We start from the raw sequence: 25,467 nt of genomic DNA on the forward strand, positions 1-25,467 counted from the left end.
TTTTTTTTTACCTCATGCTTTAATACTTGATCTTTCAGTTCATCAAGATTAACAGATACTGGTTTTTGAGATGATATTGATTTCTCTGCAGAAATCAACCACTTATCAAAATCTGCTAAGGACTCTTCAAAAGTTTCTACTTTAGAAAGCATTACATTTATACTGTGACGTCGACTGCTAATTTCTTCATTAAGCTGGCTGACTATTTTTGAAACTTCTAACATTTTGTCTTCAATTTCATTAACAGTTAAATCTTCTTTTCTAGTTTTGTCAGAGGGTCTTGTATGTTTTAAAAGCCATTGTCCAGCTTCATCTACAGAAAATATAATTGGTCTTTTTTCTTCAATTTCACTCTTCATTGCCTTCATGAAAAAAAAAAATTAAATATCAATATTAATAATAATAAATACTTTTAAATATCTAAAACTAACTAAAAAAATAACAATATTTAAATGACTACCTCCAGTTGTTTAAGCTGGTCCTTTAAATCTTTGCGTGCTTTGGAAACAGGTTCAATAGCTCGTACTTTATGTTTTATGTTAGGCACCCAACTTCTGATACAATCAAAGTTTTCGAAAAACTTTTGCGTTTGTTTTTTATGAACATCAAGTTCTTCTAAATATTGATCAAGGGAATGCTGCAACTCATCATTTTTTTCAATTGCAGTTAAAGCTTCTTCCTCAATTTCTTTCTTCTCCACTTTTGTTGTAGAATATTTATGTAAATTGAAATAAGAATTTTTCAGTTTACGAACTAATGGTTTGCTTTTATCAAGTTTCTCTTTTACAGTCTATTAAAGAAATAAAATAGTAAATAACAAGTAATCAAAGAAAGTTAAAAAAAAAAAAAAGGATCAGAAACTAAGTTTAAAAAAATCAAACCTAAAAAGTAATAAAAAAAACAGACAGGAAAATAAATTAATTAAAAGATGACCAAAAAGCAAAAAATAAACCAAAATATTATTCATAAAATAATCACATTCGGTCCCCCCCCCCCCCAAAAAAAAAAAAAAAAAGCATTAAAATAAAAACAAAACAGCAAATGTAAATAAAATAAATTACAAAAGAAAAAAGTGAATAATAAAAAAAGAAACATCTTTAATATGAAATTCTAAAACACCTTTATTCTAGCTACTTCATCATTTATCTTGGTTAAATCCACACCTATTCTAGGTCTATATTTCAAGTCTTCTTCAATTTCATTTATTACAGTACTGACAGGTAAGAAACAATCCTCATGCTCTTTTGATAATGGAGTTATATCAGAAATTTCTTTAAGACATTCTTCTGACAAAGGATAAACTTTTTTGAACCGAGTAGTAATTTCAAGTAGTTCTTTAGATAACTGTTCTCTATCTGCATCATTAGATAGTTTCTCAAGAAGTGCAGGTCTTACTTTTTCAATCTTTGCAATGATTGGTTTATATTTAACTAGCTCTTTATGAAATTCCTAATCAAGAAAATGGATTTACCTTAGCATAAACTAAAATTTTAAAACTTTTTAAAAATCATTATTGTGATTATCACTACTACTATTGTTATTGTTTTTATTATTGTTATTATTATTATTTTTATTATTATTATTAGAAGTAGTAGTAGTAGTAGTAAAAGCATTTTGAAAAAAATACAATAACTATTTTAAAAGAAAATCAATTATCTCAATCACCTCTTTGTATTCCTTAATTTTAACAAGTGATTCATATTTGGCAGAAATCAACTTTAATGAAGAAACTTCATTTTCGACAAAACCAAGCCAAATTATAAACTCTTCATATGAAAGATCAACGGAAAAATCTGAAACAATATAACACCATATTTCATTTATTTCGTTTCTTTGTTTTCCAAAGTTTAAAAACAATTCAGTTGGTTTATTTCTTAAAGGATCCAATAACTCTTTCTTTCTTTGGTCATATGGTAAAATTTTAGCAGAATCTTTAACCTTTTTTGGCAAACGTTTTATTCTTATTTCTTCTAAATCATCATCTTCCAAAGCACTTGGAGCTCTGAAGAGTTGATTAACTAACTTTGACCTATCATCATCTGTCAAAGAATAAAGCTTAGGCCTATGAGGTGCATCTTCAAAGTCATAGGAACCAAGTGGTTTAACTTCTTGAGTTATATCTCCAAAGTCATCTAAAATATCAGGTGACTGCTCTTCACCAGTGACTGATATAGGTTCTAATACCTCATCATCAATAGGCTCAACTTTCTTTGCTTTTGGATCAACAGAAGAATTAGATAAATCTTTTTCAGATACATCTGATGGTTTGACCTGTTTATTAGGTTTTTTTGTAACAGAAGTAGGGATTTTTTTAGGACTTGATTCAGGTTTATCTTTACTAGGCAAGCTTGACTTAGAAGTAGGCAAGTTTCGTTTAGATGTGGGTGAGCTAGATTTAGAAGTACTTTTATTTTCCAATAATTTAGAATCATTAGTGTTAATAAGAGAAGGTAAATCATTTACTTCTTGAGGAGTGTAAATCAACTTTTTATAAATCATTCTCTTTGTTACCACACTCTTAGGTTTGTAAACTACACGCTTGATTAGGGTGCCTTTAACATCCTTAATTTCTTTATTGGATAAGACAGGAGTTTTTTGATTAAATTCTATTGGTATCTCAAAAGTATCTTCTTCTAATGCCTTGGTGCCTTTTTTAGGCGAATCAATTGTTTTGCGAGTAAATGTTTTTTTTGTTATTAAAGTATGTATAAGTTTTTTCTCTGACTTTTTCTTTTGGTCAACAACATTCTTGAAGTCTTTCTTTACGATCATTACATAAGGAAATTTGCTTTGCAACACTTCAATTACTCTGGGCTTATCACCAACTTTAACAAAATATGTTAAGTCTGTATATACATCTGGATCATTTTCAAAAGGATCATTTGCTTTTTCATGTAATTTTTCAACTTCTTTCTCATTACTTCCATCTTTAACCATTTTTCGTGTAACCTTTACATGTTCAGTAAGGCATATTTTTTTACCAGATTTTTTATCATTTAGATCTTGTTTAGTAACTGTTTTTTCATCAATTGGATTAATTAATTCAAACATATCAATCATTTTTTCTTTTCCATCTTCTTGGCGAACAAAGCGTTCAGTTAATATTCGCTCTACAATTTCTGCATCACTGCTATCAGGAAGGGATACGCTTTGAGGATTCACAAACCTATCTAACAAACAAGGAGCCAAAACTGATTTGGGTATTTCAATTGGAATTAATTCTTGATTTTCTACAACTTCTTTAACATCACCTTTTGGTGTTAAAACAAATTTATGATAAACTGTTCTTTGTGTAACAACATAAACAGGACGTTCAATGACAACCTTACATAATACTCCAGATTGATTTCTTTCCAATTTTTTAAGAATAATAGAACAATTATTGATCATAAAACTGTCAGATTGAACATTGGAATCATTACTAGGATGACACAAATTCCTTTGATTAATTTCATATGGGACAGAAATAACAGACACAACAATAGGATCAGAGCCATTTTGATAGAATGTACAGTTATCAACTCTTTTTGAAATACAACAAGTTTTATTTCTCACTACAAAAGATGAACTCAAATCAACAGGCTCTTCAACCTTATATTCAAAACGAGACAAATACAATGGGGTGAACAAAAGGGGTTTCTTTATTAAAGATTTTGTTTCAGTAGGATCACAAGAAACATTTAAAGTACAATAATGAGGATCATCCTGACTTTCACCAAAAACTTCAAAAACTGGCTGCCCCACAACTTCTACAATATCCTCAGAGTAATCAGGGTTAACCTTAACTTTTTGCAATTCAGAAAAGTGTTCAGAAATGGTAAAAGAAGGCTTACAATCAATAACACCTAAAGGAAGTACTGAAACTTCCTCAAACAATAACTGTTCAGGTAAAGTTGCAGGTGGTAAACAAAACTTTTTTATGATACGACGTTCCACTGGAATATAATGACATTGAGAAAGAGACTCGTTGCAAATGGTTAAGAAAAAATCCTTAATCTCCCCAGTGAAGTCTGAGGCAAATTTTGAAAATCCATCATAAAAACAACCATCTGGATACAACACTAATACTTGACAGGAGGAGGACAAACCTGATGGCACTGAAACCTCCGAAACAGCAGTAAAAACAAAACTATTAGACATTTCAGAATCATCCTCAGCAGGTACTTCTTCTTCCACCTCTTTTCGGGTACCGTCTGGGAGCACAATGATCTTTCGGACAGTTTTCTTTTTCAACGCTACTGTTTTCTTTACCACAGGGCTTAAAACTGGCTGATCAGTCTCAGCACCTTTGTGAGGAGAATCTTTGGGATGCTTTTTCGATTCCGGAGTTTTTTCACCTTGCGAATGCGGTCTCGTGAAAACTTGTTCCTCTTCAGGTTTTCTCCGGCCACAGCGTTGCACAGTTGGTTCAGCTGAGTCGTCAATGTAAGGACTACTGTCGGGCTCTGAAAATTCCTCCACCACGTTCATCGGATCATCGACATCTTCAGGAGTCTCTTCAGAAGGTCGTCTTGCACGCTTACTCTCTTCCACTTTCTCTTCCACACCAGCTTCAGTACCGTCTGGAGCAAGAATAATTTTTCTGTAAACTTTGCGATATGTTACAACTGGTTTAGGCACTTTGCGAACTCTTCTTGTTACTTTGCCATTCTTATCAGTGACTGCTTCAACTGTCGGTTTGGCATCCTGTGGCAATTCATAACGAGGCTCCTCTCTGGTCTCTGAGCTTCCGTCACTTCTTATCACCGTTCTACGGACAATTGTGAACCTAGCTGCCTCAATTGGCTCTTCGATACAGTCCTCTACTGGGGAGGTGTCTGCTTTTCCGTTGCTGCGAAGCACTGTGCTCCTAAACACTTTGACATGATAGGTGGTCACCGTCTTTCTGCACACCACTCGAGCGGGTTTTCCTCTCAATGTCCTTTCTGAGATTTCAGGTTTGGCTGGTACACTCAGGGATGAGGTGAGTGGACTGATGTAATGAGCTTCTTCGACCACAACAGTTTCTCCGTTCGCCAGCTTCTTCTCACAACGGACCACCTTTCTGGATTTGGTAGGCTCCTGTTCAGACTCTGGTGATTCTTCCGCACTCCTTTCTATCTCTCTCTCGTCACCGTTAGGCAACACTTCGCTCAAGCAAGTGGTGGTTTTCTTTCTTGTTAACTGCAAAGGCTTCTTTACCACTCTGAAAACACCTCTTTCATCCTTGCCTTCGCTTTCCACCACTTCTGACTGCAGATCCTCAGATGTGATTTCCATCGGAAACACGGTTTCAGATTCGTCTATCAAGTGTTCACTGCCGTCGGGTTTTCGCAAAACTCTTGTCACATACACCCTTTCCACAGGAGTCGGCATTTTCTGTGTCTGACTGCCGAAAACGCTACTATGCTCGCCTTCCGACCGAGCGTAAGGAACATCACTGTACGGCATTTCGGATTCCTCCTCAGCAGGTACTTCCTCTTCCACCTCTTTTCGGGTGCCATCAGGAAGCACAACAATCCTGCGGATAATTTTCTTCTTCAACACTACAGTTTTCTTTACGACAGGGCTTAAAACTGACGGAACGTGTGCATCGTCGCTGGGCATTTCAGAATCATCCTCAGCAGGTACTTCTTCTTCCACCTCTTTTCGGGTACCGTCTGGGAGCACAATGATCTTTTGGACAGTTTTCTTTTTCAACGCTACTGTTTTCTTTACCACAGGGCTTAAAACTGGCTGATCAGTCTCAGCACCTTTGTGAGGAGAATCTTTGGGATGCTTTTTCGATTCCGGAGTTTTTTCACCTTGCGAATGCGGTCTCGTGAAAACTTGTTCCTCTTCAGGTTTTCTCCGGCCACAGCGTTGCACAGTTGGTTCAGCTGAGTCGTCAATGTAAGGACTACTGTCGGGCTCTGAAAATTCCTCCACCACGTTCATCGGATCATCGACATCTTCAGGAGTCTCTTCAGAAGGTCGTCTTGCACGCTTACTCTCTTCCACTTTCTCTTCCACACCAGCTTCAGTACCGTCTGGAGCAAGAATAATTTTTCTGTAAACTTTGCGATATGTTACAACTGGTTTAGGCACTTTGCGAACTCTTCTTGTTACTTTGCCATTCTTATCAGTGACTGCTTCAACTGTCGGTTTGGCATCCTGTGGCAATTCATAACGAGGCTCCTCTCTGGTCTCTGAGCTTCCGTCACTTCTTATCACCGTTCTACGGACAATTGTGAACCTAGCTGCCTCAATTGGCTCTTCGATACAGTCCTCTACTGGGGAGGTGTCTGCTTTTCCGTTGCTGCGAAGCACTGTGCTCCTAAACACTTTGACATGATAGGTGGTCACCGTCTTTCTGCACACCACTCGAGCGGGTTTTCCTCTCAATGTCCTTTCTGAGATTTCAGGTTTGGCTGGTACACTCAGGGATGAGGTGAGTGGACTGATGTAATGAGCTTCTTCGACCACAACAGTTTCTCCGTTCGCCAGCTTCTTCTCACAACGGACCACCTTTCTGGATTTGGTAGGCTCCTGTTCAGACTCTGGTGATTCTTCCGCACTCCTTTCTATCTCTCTCTCGTCACCGTTAGGCAACACTTCGCTCAAGCAAGTGGTGGTTTTCTTTCTTGTTAACTGCAAAGGCTTCTTTACCACTCTGAAAACACCTCTTTCATCCTTGCCTTCGCTTTCCACCACTTCTGACTGCAGATCCTCAGATGTGATTTCCATCGGAAACACGGTTTCAGATTCGTCTATCAAGTGTTCACTGCCGTCGGGTTTTCGCAAAACTCTTGTCACATACACCCTTTCCACAGGAGTCGGCATTTTCTGTGTCTGACTGCCGAAAACGCTACTATGCTCGCCTTCCGACCGAGCGTAAGGAACATCACTGTACGGCATTTCGGATTCCTCCTCAGCAGGTACTTCCTCTTCCACCTCTTTTCGGGTGCCATCAGGAAGCACAACAATCCTGCGGATAATTTTCTTCTTCAACACTACAGTTTTCTTTACGACAGGGCTTAAAACTGACGGAACGTGTGCATCGTCGCTGGGCATTTCAGAAACATCCTCAGCAGGTACTTCTTCTTCCACCTCTTTTCGGGTACCGTCTGGGAGCACAATGATCTTTCGGACAGTTTTCTTTTTCAACGCTACTGTTTTCTTTACCACAGGGCTTAAAACTGGCTGATCAGTCTCAGCACCTTTGTGAGGAGAATCTTTGGGATGCTTTTTCGATTCCGGAGATTTTTCACCTTGCGAATGCGGTCTCGTGAAAACTTGTTCCTCTTCAGGTTTTCTCCGGCCACAGCGTTGCACAGTTGGTTCAGCTGAGTCGTCAATGTAAGGACTACTGTCGGGCTCTGAAAATTCCTCCACCACGTTCATCGGATCATCGACATCTTCAGGAGTCTCTTCAGAAGGTCGTCTTGCACGCTTACTCTCTTCCACTTTCTCTTCCACACCAGCTTCAGTACCGTCTGGAGCAAGAATAATTTTTCTGTAAACTTTGCGATATGTTACAACTGGTTTAGGCACTTTGCGAACTCTTCTTGTTACTTTGCCATTCTTATCAGTGACTGCTTCAACTGTCGGTTTGGCATCCTGTGGCAATTCATAACGAGGCTCCTCTCTGGTCTCTGAGCTTCCGTCACTTCTTATCACCGTTCTACGGACAATTGTGAACCTAGCTGCCTCAATTGGCTCTTCGATACAGTCCTCTACTGGGGAGGTGTCTGCTTTTCCGTTGCTGCGAAGCACTGTGCTCCTAAACACTTTGACATGATAGGTGGTCACCGTCTTTCTGCACACCACTCGAGCGGGTTTTCCTCTCAATGTCCTTTCTGAGATTTCAGGTTTGGCTGGTACACTCAGGGATGAGGTGAGTGGACTGATGTAATGAGCTTCTTCGACCACAACAGTTTCTCCGTTCGCCAGCTTCTTCTCACAACGGACCACCTTTCTGGATTTGGTAGGCTCCTGTTCAGACTCTGGTGATTCTTCCGCACTCCTTTCTATCTCTCTCTCGTCACCGTTAGGCAACACTTCGCTCAAGCAAGTGGTGGTTTTCTTTCTTGTTAACTGCAAAGGCTTCTTTACCACTCTGAAAACACCTCTTTCATCCTTGCCTTCGCTTTCCACCACTTCTGACTGCAGATCCTCAGATGTGATTTCCATCGGAAACACGGTTTCAGATTCGTCTATCAAGTGTTCACTGCCGTCGGGTTTTCGCAAAACTCTTGTCACATACACCCTTTCCACAGGAGTCGGCATTTTCTGTGTCTGACTGCCGAAAACGCTACTATGCTCGCCTTCCGACCGAGCGTAAGGAACATCACTGTACGGCATTTCGGATTCCTCCTCAGCAGGTACTTCCTCTTCCACCTCTTTTCGGGTGCCATCAGGAAGCACAACAATCCTGCGGATAATTTTCTTCTTCAACACTACAGTTTTCTTTACGACAGGGCTTAAAACTGACGGAACGTGTGCATCGTCGCTGGGCATTTCAGAAACATCCTCAGCAGGTACTTCTTCTTCCACCTCTTTTCGGGTACCGTCTGGGAGCACAATGATCTTTCGGACAGTTTTCTTTTTCAACGCTACTGTTTTCTTTACCACAGGGCTTAAAACTGGCTGATCAGTCTCAGCACCTTTGTGAGGAGAATCTTTGGGATGCTTTTTCGATTCCGGAGATTTTTCACCTTGCGAATGCGGTCTCGTGAAAACTTGTTCCTCTTCAGGTTTTCTCCGGCCACAGCGTTGCACAGTTGGTTCAGCTGAGTCGTCAATGTAAGGACTACTGTCGGGCTCTGAAAATTCCTCCACCACGTTCATCGGATCATCGACATCTTCAGGAGTCTCTTCAGAAGGTCGTCTTGCACGCTTACTCTCTTCCACTTTCTCTTCCACACCAGCTTCAGTACCGTCTGGAGCAAGAATAATTTTTCTGTAAACTTTGCGATATGTTACAACTGGTTTAGGCACTTTGCGAACTCTTCTTGTTACTTTGCCATTCTTATCAGTGACTGCTTCAACTGTCGGTTTGGCATCCTGTGGCAATTCATAACGAGGCTCCTCTCTGGTCTCTGAGCTTCCGTCACTTCTTATCACCGTTCTACGGACAATTGTGAACCTAGCTGCCTCAATTGGCTCTTCGATACAGTCCTCTACTGGGGAGGTGTCTGCTTTTCCGTTGCTGCGAAGCACTGTGCTCCTAAACACTTTGACATGATAGGTGGTCACCGTCTTTCTGCACACCACTCGAGCGGGTTTTCCTCTCAATGTCCTTTCTGAGATTTCAGGTTTGGCTGGTACACTCAGGGATGAGGTGAGTGGACTGATGTAATGAGCTTCTTCGACCACAACAGTTTCTCCGTTCGCCAGCTTCTTCTCACAACGGACCACCTTTCTGGATTTGGTAGGCTCCTGTTCAGACTCTGGTGATTCTTCCGCACTCCTTTCTATCTCTCTCTCGTCACCGTTAGGCAACACTTCGCTCAAGCAAGTGGTGGTTTTCTTTCTTGTTAACTGCAAAGGCTTCTTTACCACTCTGAAAACACCTCTTTCATCCTTGCCTTCGCTTTCCACCACTTCTGACTGCAGATCCTCAGATGTGATTTCCATCGGAAACACGGTTTCAGATTCGTCTATCAAGTGTTCACTGCCGTCGGGTTTTCGCAAAACTCTTGTCACATACACCCTTTCCACAGGAGTCGGCATTTTCTGTGTCTGACTGCCGAAAACGCTACTATGCTCGCCTTCCGACCGAGCGTAAGGAACATCACTGTACGGCATTTCGGATTCCTCCTCAGCAGGTACTTCCTCTTCCACCTCTTTTCGGGTGCCATCAGGAAGCACAACAATCCTGCGGATAATTTTCTTCTTCAACACTACAGTTTTCTTTACGACAGGGCTTAAAACTGACGGAACGTGTGCATCGTCGCTGGGCATTTCAGAATCATCCTCAGCAGGTACTTCTTCTTCCACCTCTTTTCGGGTACCGTCTGGGAGCACAATGATCTTTCGGACAGTTTTCTTTTTCAACGCTACTGTTTTCTTTACCACAGGGCTTAAAACTGGCTGATCAGTCTCAGCACCTTTGTGAGGAGAATCTTTGGGATGCTTTTTCGATTCCGGAGTTTTTTCACCTTGCGAATGCGGTCTCGTGAAAACTTGTTCCTCTTCAGGTTTTCTCCGGCCACAGCGTTGCACAGTTGGTTCAGCTGAGTCGTCAATGTAAGGACTACTGTCGGGCTCTGAAAATTCCTCCACCACGTTCATCGGATCATCGACATCTTCAGGAGTCTCTTCAGAAGGTCGTCTTGCACGCTTACTCTCTTCCACTTTCTCTTCCACACCAGCTTCAGTACCGTCTGGAGCAAGAATAATTTTTCTGTAAACTTTGCGATATGTTACAACTGGTTTAGGCACTTTGCGAACTCTTCTTGTTACTTTGCCATTCTTATCAGTGACTGCTTCAACTGTCGGTTTGGCATCCTGTGGCAATTCATAACGAGGCTCCTCTCTGGTCTCTGAGCTTCCGTCACTTCTTATCACCGTTCTACGGACAATTGTGAACCTAGCTGCCTCAATTGGCTCTTCGATACAGTCCTCTACTGGGGAGGTGTCTGCTTTTCCGTTGCTGCGAAGCACTGTGCTCCTAAACACTTTGACATGATAGGTGGTCACCGTCTTTCTGCACACCACTCGAGCGGGTTTTCCTCTCAATGTCCTTTCTGAGATTTCAGGTTTGGCTGGTACACTCAGGGATGAGGTGAGTGGACTGATGTAATGAGCTTCTTCGACCACAACAGTTTCTCCGTTCGCCAGCTTCTTCTCACAACGGACCACCTTTCTGGATTTGGTAGGCTCCTGTTCAGACTCTGGTGATTCTTCCGCACTCCTTTCTATCTCTCTCTCGTCACCGTTAGGCAACACTTCGCTCAAGCAAGTGGTGGTTTTCTTTCTTGTTAACTGCAAAGGCTTCTTTACCACTCTGAAAACACCTCTTTCATCCTTGCCTTCGCTTTCCACCACTTCTGACTGCAGATCCTCAGATGTGATTTCCATCGGAAACACGGTTTCAGATTCGTCTATCAAGTGTTCACTGCCGTCGGGTTTTCGCAAAACTCTTGTCACATACACCCTTTCCACAGGAGTCGGCATTTTCTGTGTCTGACTGCCGAAAACGCTACTATGCTCGCCTTCCGACCGAGCGTAAGGAACATCACTGTACGGCATTTCGGATTCCTCCTCAGCAGGTACTTCCTCTTCCACCTCTTTTCGGGTGCCATCAGGAAGCACAACAATCCTGCGGATAATTTTCTTCTTCAACACTACAGTTTTCTTTACGACAGGGCTTAAAACTGACGGAACGTGTGCATCGTCGCTGGGCATTTCAGAATCATCCTCAGCAGGTACTTCTTCTTCCACCTCTTTTCGGGTACCGTCTGGGAGCACAATGATCTTTCGGACAGTTTTCTTTTTCAACGCTACTGTTTTCTTTACCACAGGGCTTAAAACTGGCTGATCAGTCTCAGCACCTTTGTGAGGAGAATCTTTGGGATGCTTTTTCGATTCCGGAGATTTTTCACCTTGCGAATGCGGTCTCGTGAAAACTTGTTCCTCTTCAGGTTTTCTCCGGCCACAGCGTTGCACAGTTGGTTCAGCTGAGTCGTCAATGTAAGGACTACTGTCGGGCTCTGAAAATTCCTCCACCACGTTCATCGGATCATCGACATCTTCAGGAGTCTCTTCAGAAGGTCGTCTTGCACGCTTACTCTCTTCCACTTTCTCTTCCACACCAGCTTCAGTACCGTCTGGAGCAAGAATAATTTTTCTGTAAACTTTGCGATATGTTACAACTGGTTTAGGCACTTTGCGAACTCTTCTTGTTACTTTGCCATTCTTATCAGTGACTGCTTCAACTGTCGGTTTGGCATCCTGTGGCAATTCATAACGAGGCTCCTCTCTGGTCTCTGAGCTTCCGTCACTTCTTATCACCGTTCTACGGACAATTGTGAACCTAGCTGCCTCAATTGGCTCTTCGATACAGTCCTCTACTGGGGAGGTGTCTGCTTTTCCGTTGCTGCGAAGCACTGTGCTCCTAAACACTTTGACATGATAGGTGGTCACCGTCTTTCTGCACACCACTCGAGCGGGTTTTCCTCTCAATGTCCTTTCTGAGATTTCAGGTTTGGCTGGTACACTCAGGGATGAGGTGAGTGGACTGATGTAATGAGCTTCTTCGACCACAACAGTTTCTCCGTTCGCCAGCTTCTTCTCACAACGGACCACCTTTCTGGATTTGGTAGGCTCCTGTTCAGACTCTGGTGATTCTTCCGCACTCCTTTCTATCTCTCTCTCGTCACCGTTAGGCAACACTTCGCTCAAGCAAGTGGTGGTTTTCTTTCTTGTTAACTGCAAAGGCTTCTTTACCACTCTGAAAACACCTCTTTCATCCTTGCCTTCGCTTTCCACCACTTCTGACTGCAGATCCTCAGATGTGATTTCCATCGGAAACACGGTTTCAGATTCGTCTATCAAGTGTTCACTGCCGTCGGGTTTTCGCAAAACTCTTGTCACATACACCCTTTCCACAGGAGTCGGCATTTTCTGTGTCTGACTGCCGAAAACGCTACTATGCTCGCCTTCCGACCGAGCGTAAGGAACATCACTGTACGGCATTTCGGATTCCTCCTCAGCAGGTACTTCCTCTTCCACCTCTTTTCGGGTGCCATCAGGAAGCACAACAATCCTGCGGATAATTTTCTTCTTCAACACTACAGTTTTCTTTACGACAGGGCTTAAAACTGACGGAACGTGTGCATCGTCGCTGGGCATTTCAGAATCATCCTCAGCAGGTACTTCTTCTTCCACCTCTTTTCGGGTACCGTCTGGGAGCACAATGATCTTTCGGACAGTTTTCTTTTTCAACGCTACTGTTTTCTTTACCACAGGGCTTAAAACTGGCTGATCAGTCTCAGCACCTTTGTGAGGAGAATCTTTGGGATGCTTTTTCGATTCCGGAGTTTTTTCACCTTGCGAATGCGGTCTCGTGAAAACTTGTTCCTCTTCAGGTTTTCTCCGGCCACAGCGTTGCACAGTTGGTTCAGCTGAGTCGTCAATGTAAGGACTACTGTCGGGCTCTGAAAATTCCTCCACCACGTTCATCGGATCATCGACATCTTCAGGAGTCTCTTCAGAAGGTCGTCTTGCACGCTTACTCTCTTCCACTTTCTCTTCCACACCAGCTTCAGTACCGTCTGGAGCAAGAATAATTTTTCTGTAAACTTTGCGATATGTTACAACTGGTTTAGGCACTTTGCGAACTCTTCTTGTTACTTTGCCATTCTTATCAGTGACTGCTTCAACTGTCGGTTTGGCATCCTGTGGCAATTCATAACGAGGCTCCTCTCTGGTCTCTGAGCTTCCGTCACTTCTTATCACCGTTCTACGGACAATTGTGAACCTAGCTGCCTCAATTGGCTCTTCGATACAGTCCTCTACTGGGGAGGTGTCTGCTTTTCCGTTGCTGCGAAGCACTGTGCTCCTAAACACTTTGACATGATAGGTGGTCACCGTCTTTCTGCACACCACTCGAGCGGGTTTTCCTCTCAATGTCCTTTCTGAGATTTCAGGTTTGGCTGGTACACTCAGGGATGAGGTGAGTGGACTGATGTAATGAGCTTCTTCGACCACAACAGTTTCTCCGTTCGCCAGCTTCTTCTCACAACGGACCACCTTTCTGGATTTGGTAGGCTCCTGTTCAGACTCTGGTGATTCTTCCGCACTCCTTTCTATCTCTCTCTCGTCACCGTTAGGCAACACTTCGCTCAAGCAAGTGGTGGTTTTCTTTCTTGTTAACTGCAAAGGCTTCTTTACCACTCTGAAAACACCTCTTTCATCCTTGCCTTCGCTTTCCACCACTTCTGACTGCAGATCCTCAGATGTGATTTCCATCGGAAACACGGTTTCAGATTCGTCTATCAAGTGTTCACTGCCGTCGGGTTTTCGCAAAACTCTTGTCACATACACCCTTTCCACAGGAGTCGGCATTTTCTGTGTCTGACTGCCGAAAACGCTACTATGCTCGCCTTCCGACCGAGCGTAAGGAACATCACTGTACGGCATTTCGGATTCCTCCTCAGCAGGTACTTCCTCTTCCACCTCTTTTCGGGTGCCATCAGGAAGCACAACAATCCTGCGGATAATTTTCTTCTTCAACACTACAGTTTTCTTTACGACAGGGCTTAAAACTGACGGAACGTGTGCATCGTCGCTGGGCATTTCAGAAACATCCTCAGCAGGTACTTCTTCTTCCACCTCTTTTCGGGTACCGTCTGGGAGCACAATGATCTTTCGGACAGTTTTCTTTTTCAACGCTACTGTTTTCTTTACCACAGGGCTTAAAACTGGCTGATCAGTCTCAGCACCTTTGTGAGGAGAATCTTTGGGATGCTTTTTCGATTCCGGAGATTTTTCACCTTGCGAATGCGGTCTCGTGAAAACTTGTTCCTCTTCAGGTTTTCTCCGGCCACAGCGTTGCACAGTTGGTTCAGCTGAGTCGTCAATGTAAGGACTACTGTCGGGCTCTGAAAATTCCTCCACCACGTTCATCGGATCATCGACATCTTCAGGAGTCTCTTCAGAAGGTCGTCTTGCACGCTTACTCTCTTCCACTTTCTCTTCCACACCAGCTTCAGTACCGTCTGGAGCAAGAATAATTTTTCTGTAAACTTTGCGATATGTTACAACTGGTTTAGGCACTTTGCGAACTCTTCTTGTTACTTTGCCATTCTTATCAGTGACTGCTTCAACTGTCGGTTTGGCATCCTGTGGCAATTCATAACGAGGCTCCTCTCTGGTCTCTGAGCTTCCGTCACTTCTTATCACCGTTCTACGGACAATTGTGAACCTAGCTGCCTCAATTGGCTCTTCGATACAGTCCTCTACTGGGGAGGTGTCTGCTTTTCCGTTGCTGCGAAGCACTGTGCTCCTAAACACTTTGACATGATAGGTGGTCACCGTCTTTCTGCACACCACTCGAGCGGGTTTTCCTCTCAATGTCCTTTCTGAGATTTCAGGTTTGGCTGGTACACTCAGGGATGAGGTGAGTGGACTGATGTAATGAGCTTCTTCGACCACAACAGTTTCTCCGTTCGCCAGCTTCTTCTCACAACGGACCACCTTTCTGGATTTGGTAGGCTCCTGTTCAGACTCTGGTGATTCTTCCGCACTCCTTTCTATCTCTCTCTCGTCACCGTTAGGCAACACTTCGCTCAAGCAAGTGGTGGTTTTCTTTCTTGTTAACTGCAAAGGCTTCTTTACCACTCTGAAAACACCTCTTTCATCCTTGCCTTCGCTTTCCACCACTTCTGACTGCAGATCCTCAGATGTGATTTCCATCGGAAACACGGTTTCAGATTCGTCTATCAAGTGTTCACTGCCGTCGGGTTTTCGCAAAACTCTTGTCACATACACCCTTTCCACAGGAGTCGGCATTTTCTGTGTCTGACTGCCGAAAACGCTACTATGCTCGCCTTCCGACCGAGCGTAAGGAACATCACTGTACGGCATTTCGGATTCCTCCTCAGCAGGTACTTCCTCTTCCACCTCTTTTCGGGTGCCATCAGGAAGCACAACAATCCTGCGGATAATTTTCTTCTTCAACACTACAGTTTTCTTTACGACAGGGCTTAAAACTGACGGAACGTGTGCATCGTCGCTGGGCATTTCAGAAACATCCTCAGCAGGTACTTCTTCTTCCACCTCTTTTCGGGTACCGTCTGGGAGCACAATGATCTTTCGGACAGTTTTCTTTTTCAACGCTACTGTTTTCTTTACCACAGGGCTTAAAACTGGCTGATCAGTCTCAGCACCTTTGTGAGGAGAATCTTTGGGATGCTTTTTCGATTCCGGAGTTTTTTCACCTTGCGAATGCGGTCTCGTGAAAACTTGTTCCTCTTCAGGTTTTCTCCGGCCACAGCGTTGCACAGTTGGTTCAGCTGAGTCGTCAATGTAAGGACTACTGTCGGGCTCTGAAAATTCCTCCACCACGTTCATCGGATCATCGACATCTTCAGGAGTCTCTTCAGAAGGTCGTCTTGCACGCTTACTCTCTTCCACTTTCTCTTCCACACCAGCTTCAGTACCGTCTGGAGCAAGAATAATTTTTCTGTAAACTTTGCGATATGTTACAACTGGTTTAGGCACTTTGCGAACTCTTCTTGTTACTTTGCCATTCTTATCAGTGACTGCTTCAACTGTCGGTTTGGCATCCTGTGGCAATTCATAACGAGGCTCCTCTCTGGTCTCTGAGCTTCCGTCACTTCTTATCACCGTTCTACGGACAATTGTGAACCTAGCTGCCTCAATTGGCTCTTCGATACAGTCCTCTACTGGGGAGGTGTCTGCTTTTCCGTTGCTGCGAAGCACTGTGCTCCTAAACACTTTGACATGATAGGTGGTCACCGTCTTTCTGCACACCACTCGAGCGGGTTTTCCTCTCAATGTCCTTTCTGAGATTTCAGGTTTGGCTGGTACACTCAGGGATGAGGTGAGTGGACTGATGTAATGAGCTTCTTCGACCACAACAGTTTCTCCGTTCGCCAGCTTCTTCTCACAACGGACCACCTTTCTGGATTTGGTAGGCTCCTGTTCAGACTCTGGTGATTCTTCCGCACTCCTTTCTATCTCTCTCTCGTCACCGTTAGGCAACACTTCGCTCAAGCAAGTGGTGGTTTTCTTTCTTGTTAACTGCAAAGGCTTCTTTACCACTCTGAAAACACCTCTTTCATCCTTGCCTTCGCTTTCCACCACTTCTGACTGCAGATCCTCAGATGTGATTTCCATCGGAAACACGGTTTCAGATTCGTCTATCAAGTGTTCACTGCCGTCGGGTTTTCGCAAAACTCTTGTCACATACACCCTTTCCACAGGAGTCGGCATTTTCTGTGTCTGACTGCCGAAAACGCTACTATGCTCGCCTTCCGACCGAGCGTAAGGAACATCACTGTACGGCATTTCGGATTCCTCCTCAGCAGGTACTTCCTCTTCCACCTCTTTTCGGGTGCCATCAGGAAGCACAACAATCCTGCGGATAATTTTCTTCTTCAACACTACAGTTTTCTTTACGACAGGGCTTAAAACTGACGGAACGTGTGCATCGTCGCTGGGCATTTCAGAAACATCCTCAGCAGGTACTTCTTCTTCCACCTCTTTTTTCGGGTACCGTCTGGGAGCACAATGATCTTTCGGACAGTTTTCTTTTTCAACGCTACTGTTTTCTTTACCACAGGGCTTAAAACTGGCTGATCAGTCTCAGCACCTTTGTGAGGAGAATCTTTGGGATGCTTTTTCGATTCCGGAGATTTTTCACCTTGCGAATGCGGTCTCGTGAAAACTTGTTCCTCTTCAGGTTTTCTCCGGCCACAGCGTTGCACAGTTGGTTCAGCTGAGTCGTCAATGTAAGGATTACTGTCGGGCTCTGAAAATTCCTCCACCACGTTCATCGGATCATCGACATCTTCAGGAGTCTCTTCAGAAGGTCGTCTTGCACGCTTACTCTCTTCCACTTTCTCTTCCACACCAGCTTCAGTACCGTCTGGAGCAAGAATAATTTTTCTGTAAACTTTGCGATATGTTACAACTGGTTTAGGCACTTTGCGAACTCTTCTTGTTACTTTGCCATTCTTATCAGTGACTGCTTCAACTGTCGGTTTGGCATCCTGTGGCAATTCATAACGAGGCTCCTCTCTGGTCTCTGAGCTTCCGTCACTTCTTATCACCGTTCTACGGACAATTGTGAACCTAGCTGCCTCAATTGGCTCTTCGATACAGTCCTCTACTGGGGAGGTGTCTGCTTTTCCGTTGCTGCGAAGCACTGTGCTCCTAAACACTTTGACATGATAGGTGGTCACCGTCTTTCTGCACACCACTCGAGCGGGTTTTCCTCAATGTCCTTTCTGAGATTTCAGGTTTGGCTGGTACACTCAGGGATGAGGTGAGTGGACTGATGTAATGAGCTTCTTCGACCACAACAGTTTCTCCGTTCGCCAGCTTCTTCTCACAACGGACCACCTTTCTGGATTTGGTAGGCTCCTGTTCAGACTCTGGTGATTCTTCCGCACTCCTTTCTATCTCTCTCTCGTCACCGTTAGGCAACACTTCGCTCAAGCAAGTGGTGGTTTTCTTTCTTGTTAACTGCAAAGGCTTCTTTACCACTCTGAAAACACCTCTTTCATCCTTGCCTTCGCTTTCCACCACTTCTGACTGCAGATCCTCAGATGTGATTTCCATCGGAAACACGGTTTCAGATTCGTCTATCAAGTGTTCACTGCCGTCGGGTTTTCGCAAAACTCTTGTCACATACACCCTTTCCACAGGAGTCGGCATTTTCTGTGTCTGACTGCCGAAAACGCTACTATGCTCGCCTTCCGACCGGGGCGCCAGGAACATCACTGTACGGCATTTCGGGATTCCTCCTCAGCAGGTACTTCCTCTTCCACCTCTTTTCGGGTGCCATCAGGAAGCACAACAATCCTGCGGATAATTTTCTTCTTCAACACTACAGTTTTCTTTACGACAGGGCTTAAAACTGACGGAACGTGTGCATCGTCGCTGGGCATTTCAGAAACATCCTCAGCAGGTACTTCTTCTTCCACCTCTTTTCGGGTACCGTCTGGGAGCACAATGATCTTTCGGACAGTTTTCTTTTTCAACGCTACTGTTTTCTTTACCACAGGGCTTAAAACTGGCTGATCAGTCTCAGCACCTTTGTGAGAATCTTTGGGATGCTTTTTCGATTCCGGAGATTTTTCACCTTGCGAATGCGGTCTCGTGAAAACTTGTTCCTCTTCAGGTTTTCTCCGGCCACAGCGTTGCACAGTTGGTTCAGCTGAGTCGTCAATGTAAGGACTACTGTCGGGCTCTGAAAATTCCTCCACCACGTTCATCGGATCATCGACATCTTCAGGAGTCTCTTCAGACGGTCGTCTTGCACGCTTACTCTCTTCCACTTTCTCTTCCACACCAGCTTCAGTACCGTCTGGAGCAAGAATAATTTTTCTGTAAACTTTGCGATATGTTACAACTGGTTTAGGCACTTTGCGAACTCTTCTTGTTACTTTGCCATTCTTATCAGTGACTGCTTCAACTGTCGGTTTGGCATCCTGTGGCAATTCATAACGAGGCTCCTCTCTGGTCTCTGAGCTTCCGTCACTTCTTATCACCGTTCTACGGACAATTGTGAACCTAGCTGCCTCAATTGGCTCTTCGATACAGTCCTCTACTGGGGAGGTGTCTGCTTTCCCGTTGCTGCGAAGCACTGTGCTCCTAAACACTTTGACATGATAGGTGGTCACCGTCTTTCTGCACACCACTCGAGCGGGTTTTCCTCTCAATGTCCTTTCTGAGATTTCAGGTTTGGCTGGTACACTCAGGGATGAGGTGAGTGGACTGATGTAATGAGCTTCTTCGACCACAACAGTTTCTCCGTTCGCCAGCTTCTTCTCACAACGGACCACCTTTCTGGATTTGGTAGGCTCCTGTTCAGACTCTGGTGATTCTTCCGCACTCCTTTCTATCTCTCTCTCGTCACCGTTAGGCAACACTTCGCTCAAGCAAGTGGTGGTTTTCTTTCTTGTTAACTGCAAAGGCTTCTTTACCACTCTGAAAACACCTCTTTCATCCTTGCCTTCGCTTTCCACCACTTCTGACTGCAGATCCTCAGATGTGATTTCCATCGGAAACACGGTTTCAGATTCGTCTATCAAGTGTTCACTGCCGTCGGGTTTTCGCAAAACTCTTGTCACATACACCCTTTCCACAGGAGTCGGCATTTTCTGTGTCTGACTGCCGAAAACGCTACTATGCTCGCCTTCCGACCGAGCGTAAGGAACATCACTGTACGGCATTTCGGATTCCTCCTCAGCAGGTACTTCCTCTTCCACCTCTTTTCGGGTGCCATCAGGAAGCACAACAATGCCTGCGGATAATTTTCTTCTTCAACACTACAGTTTTCTTTACGACAGGGCTTAAAACTGACGGAACGTGTGCATCGTCGCTGGGCATTTCAGAATCATCCTCAGCAGGTACTTCTTCTTCCACCTCTTTTCGGGTACCGTCTGGGAGCACAATGACTCTTCGGACAGTTTTCTTTTTCAACGCTACTGTTTTCTTTACCACAGGGCTTAAAACTGGCTGATCAGTCTCAGCACCTTTGTGAGGAGAATCTTTGGGATGCTTTTTTCGATTCCGGAGTTTTTTCACCTTGCGAATGCGGTCTCGTGAAAACTGCTCCTCTTCAGGTTTTCTCCGGCCACAGCGTTGCACAGTTGGTTCAGCTGAGTCGTCAATGTAAGGACTACTGTCGGGCTCTGAAAATTCCTCCACCACGTTCATCGGATCATCGACATCTTCAGGAGTCTCTTCAGAAGGTCGTCTTGCACGCTTACTCTCTTCCACTTTCTCTTCCACACCAGCTTCAGTACCGTCTGGAGCAAGAATAATTTTTCTGTAAACTTTGCGATATGTTACAACTGGTTTAGGCACTTTGCGAACTCTTCTTGTTACTTTGCCATTCTTATCAGTGACTGCTTCAACTGTCGGTTTGGCATCCTGTGGCAATTCATAACGAGGCTCCTCTCTGGTCTCTGAGCTTCCGTCACTTCTTATCACCGTTCTACGGACAATTGTGAACCTAGCTGCCTCAATTGGCTCTTCGATACAGTCCTCTACTGGGGAGGTGTCTGCTTTTCCGTTGCTGCGAAGCACTGTGCTCCTAAACACTTTGACATGATAGGTGGTCACCGTCTTTCTGCACACCACTCGAGCGGGTTTTCCTCTCAATGTCCTTTCTGAGATTTCAGGTTTGGCTGGTACACTCAGGGATGAGGTGAGTGGACTGATGTAATGAGCTTCTTCGACCACAACAGTTTCTCCGTTCGCCAGCTTCTTCTCACAACGGACCACCTTTCTGGATTTGGTAGGCTCCTGTTCAGACTCTGGTGATTCTTCCGCACTCCTTTCTATCTCTCTCTCGTCACCGTTAGGCAACACTTCGCTCAAGCAAGTGGTGGTTTTCTTTCTTGTTAACTGCAAAGGCTTCTTTACCACTCTGAAAACACCTCTTTCATCCTTGCCTTCGCTTTCCACCACTTCTGACTGCAGATCCTCAGATGTGATTTCCATCGGAAACACGGTTTCAGATTCGTCTATCAAGTGTTCACTGCCGTCGGGTTTTCGCAAAACTCTTGTCACATACACCCTTTCCACAGGAGTCGGCATTTTCTGTGTCTGACTGCCGAAAACGCTACTATGCTCGCCTTCCGACCGAGCGTAAGGAACATCACTGTACGGCATTTCGGATTCCTCCTCAGCAGGTACTTCCTCTTCCACCTCTTTTCGGGTGCCATCAGGAAGCACAACAATCCTGCGGATAATTTTCTTCTTCAACACTACAGTTTTCTTTACGACAGGGCTTAAAACTGACGGAACGTGTGCATCGTCGCTGGGCATTTCAGAAACATCCTCAGCAGGTACTTCTTCTTCCACCTCTTTTCGGGTACCGTCTGGGAGCACAATGATCTTTCGGACAGTTTTCTTTTTCAACGCTACTGTTTTCTTTACCACAGGGCTTAAAACTGGCTGATCAGTCTCAGCACCTTTGTGAGGAGAATCTTTGGGATGCTTTTTCGATTCCGGAGATTTTTCACCTTGCGAATGCGGTCTCGTGAAAACTTGTTCCTCTTCAGGTTTTCTCCGGCCACAGCGTTGCACAGTTGGTTCAGCTGAGTCGTCAATGTAAGGACTACTGTCGGGCTCTGAAAATTCCTCCACCACGTTCATCGGATCATCGACATCTTCAGGAGTCTCTTCAGAAGGTCGTCGGGCTCGTTTAGATTGTGTTTTATTTTTTTCGTCTGTTTTTCGTTTATTGTCTTTAAATTCAATTAAACTTTTATTTGATTGAACCTCAGAATATATATTTTGAGTTGGAATCAAATAACTTTTTTCGTTATCTATTATTTCGTATTGATTAAGCTCATTTTCCTCTTTTCTTGTTCCATCAGAAAGGACTATTACCCTTTTGACTTCTCTGGGATGAATTGTTATATTTTTTGTTGTCACATTTTGTTTAGATTCTTTGGTTTCATAAAGATTGGGGCTAGTTGATATTACCTCCATTTTCTCTTCATATTGACCTTTCAATAGAATGTTTAATTTGTCATCAAAAATGCTTTTATTCTCTCGTTTAATAATTTGCTGTTCATTATGTAATTCTTTACCTTCCTTTGTATATATTTCTTTTTCATAAACAATGTTCATTGTTTTTATAGGAATTAAGCAGATAATATTTTTTTCAACAATTCCATCATTTATAGACGATGAAATATGTTTTAACATTAGATTCTTATTAGATTTTTTATTGTTTTCTGATACTTGAATCAAAATATTTTCATATATTATTTCGTTTTTGTTGGTAACAACTTTTGTTTCATACTGTAAATATTCTTTTATGATTTCTTTTGATCTTAAGATTTTGGAAATAGTACCAGTCTGACTCATCTCCTTTGATGTCAAGGATTCAGGCTTTTTATCAATGATACAACTGTATAGAGGAATTTTCTCTTGTGTTGCTTCGATTTGAATTTTATGTTCTGGATAAACTTCAATTTTATTGTCCACTTCTTGTTCAATGCCATTTGGATAAACTTTAATCAAGTGTTGCACCAACTCTTTTTTTTGTATACAACTTGTTTTTACAAAAATTCTAGAAGTTCCATTCCTTTCATCATACTCTTTTAATATGCCTATAATATTTAATGGAGCATGTGACAAAACAGACTCCTTATAATTTAACATATATTCATCTCCATTGAAATCTCTTTCTACTTTAATTGATATAACTCGATCAACTTTAGGAGTTTTCAGTAGTTCCAAAACTGATTGACTACTGGAACTTTTTACTGGAAGTGATTGGTATTGATTAGATTCAATTACTTGATTACTATCAATGGGAACCTCTTCTTCTACAACTTTTTTGTTGCCATCCTCATCAATAATTGTTCTGCGAATGATTCTTGTTCTTTTAGTTACTTGTGTAACTTTTTTAACAATCCTTTTTATAATATTACCTTCGCTATCTCTTACTAATTCTTCTTCAGTAGCAGTATCAGTTTCATCTGGTGAATGGATAATTATTGCTCCTTCATCTAAAGACTTCCCATGGTTTATTATATAATCAGGTTCTTGGCCTTCAGGCAGTTCAACTTCTTCCACATGCTCTTCACCATTTTCATCAATATATTTTCGTCTAATAATACGTCTCTGAGTACGAGTTACCTTCTTTGTAATAATTTTTCTCACTTTTCTGCCATTTTCATCTATTGTTATGAACTCTTGCTGTGGTTGATCAGATTGGGAGCTCATTAAATCAGAAGTATTTTCATCCATATAAGTTCTTCTTACAACAGTTGGTTGAACAATTCTTTGTTGATTTGGTAACTTTAAATCAAAATGTACAGGTTTGTATGGCCGCTGTAACACATATTCTTCATTTTCATTCTCCTTTTCACTATCTGGAAAATCTGTATCAAGTGATGCAAACTTTTGTGGAATTTCATCCTCGTTTATTTTTTTACGCTTTCGATTTCCTTCCAAAAAACTTGCAATCTAAAAACAAACCATATAGTTTACAATAACAATGATATAAAACAGCATCGTATTTATATCAAGTTAACGAATCATATTTCTATTCATTTAAATATTACAGGTATATTTAAAATGGTGGCCATAAAACATAATAGTTATATCCACCATTTTATATTCTGTTATATTTATATCAACAAACACTATCATAACTACCAAAAATATTTATAACATCTATTTATCTAAAATTTGAAATCTTGTTAATTCATTACCTCATCTTCCATTTTCATATCACTTTCCAATTCCTTAGGTGATCTAAGTCTTACTTTCCCAGAAAAATACTCAGATGTCTGATAAACACTACTTAAGTTACTCCAAAGATCATCTAATTCAGCTAATAGCTCATACACTTGAATTTTATCTGTTTGGCCAGCATCAGTTAACTGCTTTGATGAACGATGAACTGTTAAAAAGATATACTCATACCGCTGTATTTCAATAAGTAACTCCTAAAAATAATTTATAGAATCTTATAACATATTATTTTCATACAACCAATTATTAGTGACAATATTAAACTAACAAAAAAATGTACAAAGGCTGACATTTTAAAACCTAATAGTTCATAAAAACTGTTTATAGACACATGCAAAATATAAAGATAGATACAAAAAAGATATTTCAAATAGATTAAAACAATACCCCAATATATTTGTTAATGTCAGCTGGTGACTGTTTCTTCTGAAAAAAACTCTGAACATCAAGCTCTTTCTTTTTAATCCATACATTTATTTGATATACACGTTCTTTAAACCGTTGACCTAGTGCATTTTCAAGATCAACTTGTCGCTTATTGGATGTACTTAACATCATTTCCCACCTGTTTACAACAATATCTAGTTGTGATCGTACTGCAGGCGCACCGCGTACAGTTTCACGATCTTTAATCAAATCCTTTCCATACTCAAGCATTTGACGAATTTCTGGGGAACCATTTATAAGATCTCGGTGAAATATCTAAATCATTTTATGTTTTTTATGTAGTTTTAAAAAACACTAAAGATTATTTTAATATAAGTGCAAAAAAATATATAAACAATATTGCATATATATGAATGCAAGAATGAATAAAACTTTAAAAATTATACATATTAGGAAAATTAAGAAAAAGTAAAGTTATATTTTTTACAAGATCTAACAATTAAAAAAAGTCAAAATTATAACAGTAATACCTGGTGTTCAACATATTGTAACCTCACAATTTCTAAAGTAGATCCAAGTGGCTTCCATTTCATTTGAATATCTTCTGCACAATCTAACCAAGCCATTATGTCATTGTAAGCTACATGATATTGTTCAGATTGGGTCAATGTGGATTCAAGATTTAGACCTCTAGCTTCAAGCACTGTAATTATATCATCATATCTATCACGGCATGATTTTACCTCAAGTTCAATTGGAGTCAATTGTCGATCTTCTAAAATTATATTTATTTATGCTACTTAATATGATGAATTAATTGTTAATGAATTATAAACTAATCTTTGTAAACAAATATCAAAATCATGCTTGCAAATAATGTAATTATATACATATAAATATATATATACAAGGGTTGAATTAATTTTAGTTTATGCAAAACCATGTACATTGTTTTTAAGGGGCAAACTAACTTGAATTTGTTAGCGAAAAAGTTATAAAAAACAAAACAAAACAATAAACTTACTACCAAAGTAACAACACTATTCACTAACTGTATTATAAAAAGTAATAAAACTATAACAGTGTTATTACTTTTACAACGCGCTTATAACTTTCACAATTCATTCTTTGTTCAAACAA

The 25,467-nt window shown here is 42.0% G+C and overlaps 2 protein-coding genes across 5 annotated transcripts in view; both read right to left on the minus strand.

Annotated features, from left to right (window-relative positions):
* The window catches only part of LOC136088446 (muscle-specific protein 300 kDa-like), a 42,263-nt gene extending 25,109 nt beyond the window's left edge, over positions 1-17,154 (minus strand). Inside the window, exons 1-4 of the mRNA XM_065812158.1 lie at positions 1,666-17,154; positions 1,120-1,449; positions 461-790; positions 12-362 (exon numbers count right to left, since the gene is read on the minus strand). Coding sequence (XP_065668230.1) covers positions 12-362; positions 461-790; positions 1,120-1,449; positions 1,666-17,154 — 16,500 coding nt within the window. The remainder of the gene's footprint in view (positions 1-11; positions 363-460; positions 791-1,119; positions 1,450-1,665) is intronic.
* Positions 14,700-25,467, minus strand: part of LOC100209298 (dystonin) — a 57,306-nt gene continuing 46,538 nt past the window's right edge. For all 4 annotated transcript variants that reach the window (XM_065812160.1, XM_065812159.1, XM_065812161.1 and 1 more), the window contains 4 exons: positions 24,858-25,102; positions 24,328-24,642; positions 23,898-24,134; positions 14,700-23,649 (listed from right to left, as the gene is read on the minus strand). In XM_065812160.1, the coding sequence (XP_065668232.1) occupies positions 19,942-23,649; positions 23,898-24,134; positions 24,328-24,642; positions 24,858-25,102 (4,505 nt within the window). In that variant the 3' untranslated portion in view covers positions 14,700-19,941. The remainder of the gene's footprint in view (positions 23,650-23,897; positions 24,135-24,327; positions 24,643-24,857; positions 25,103-25,467) is intronic.

The sequence above is a fragment of the Hydra vulgaris genome, chromosome 12 (genome assembly GCF_038396675.1).
Source record: "Hydra vulgaris chromosome 12, alternate assembly HydraT2T_AEP".
NCBI lineage: Eukaryota > Metazoa > Cnidaria > Hydrozoa > Anthoathecata > Hydridae > Hydra > Hydra vulgaris.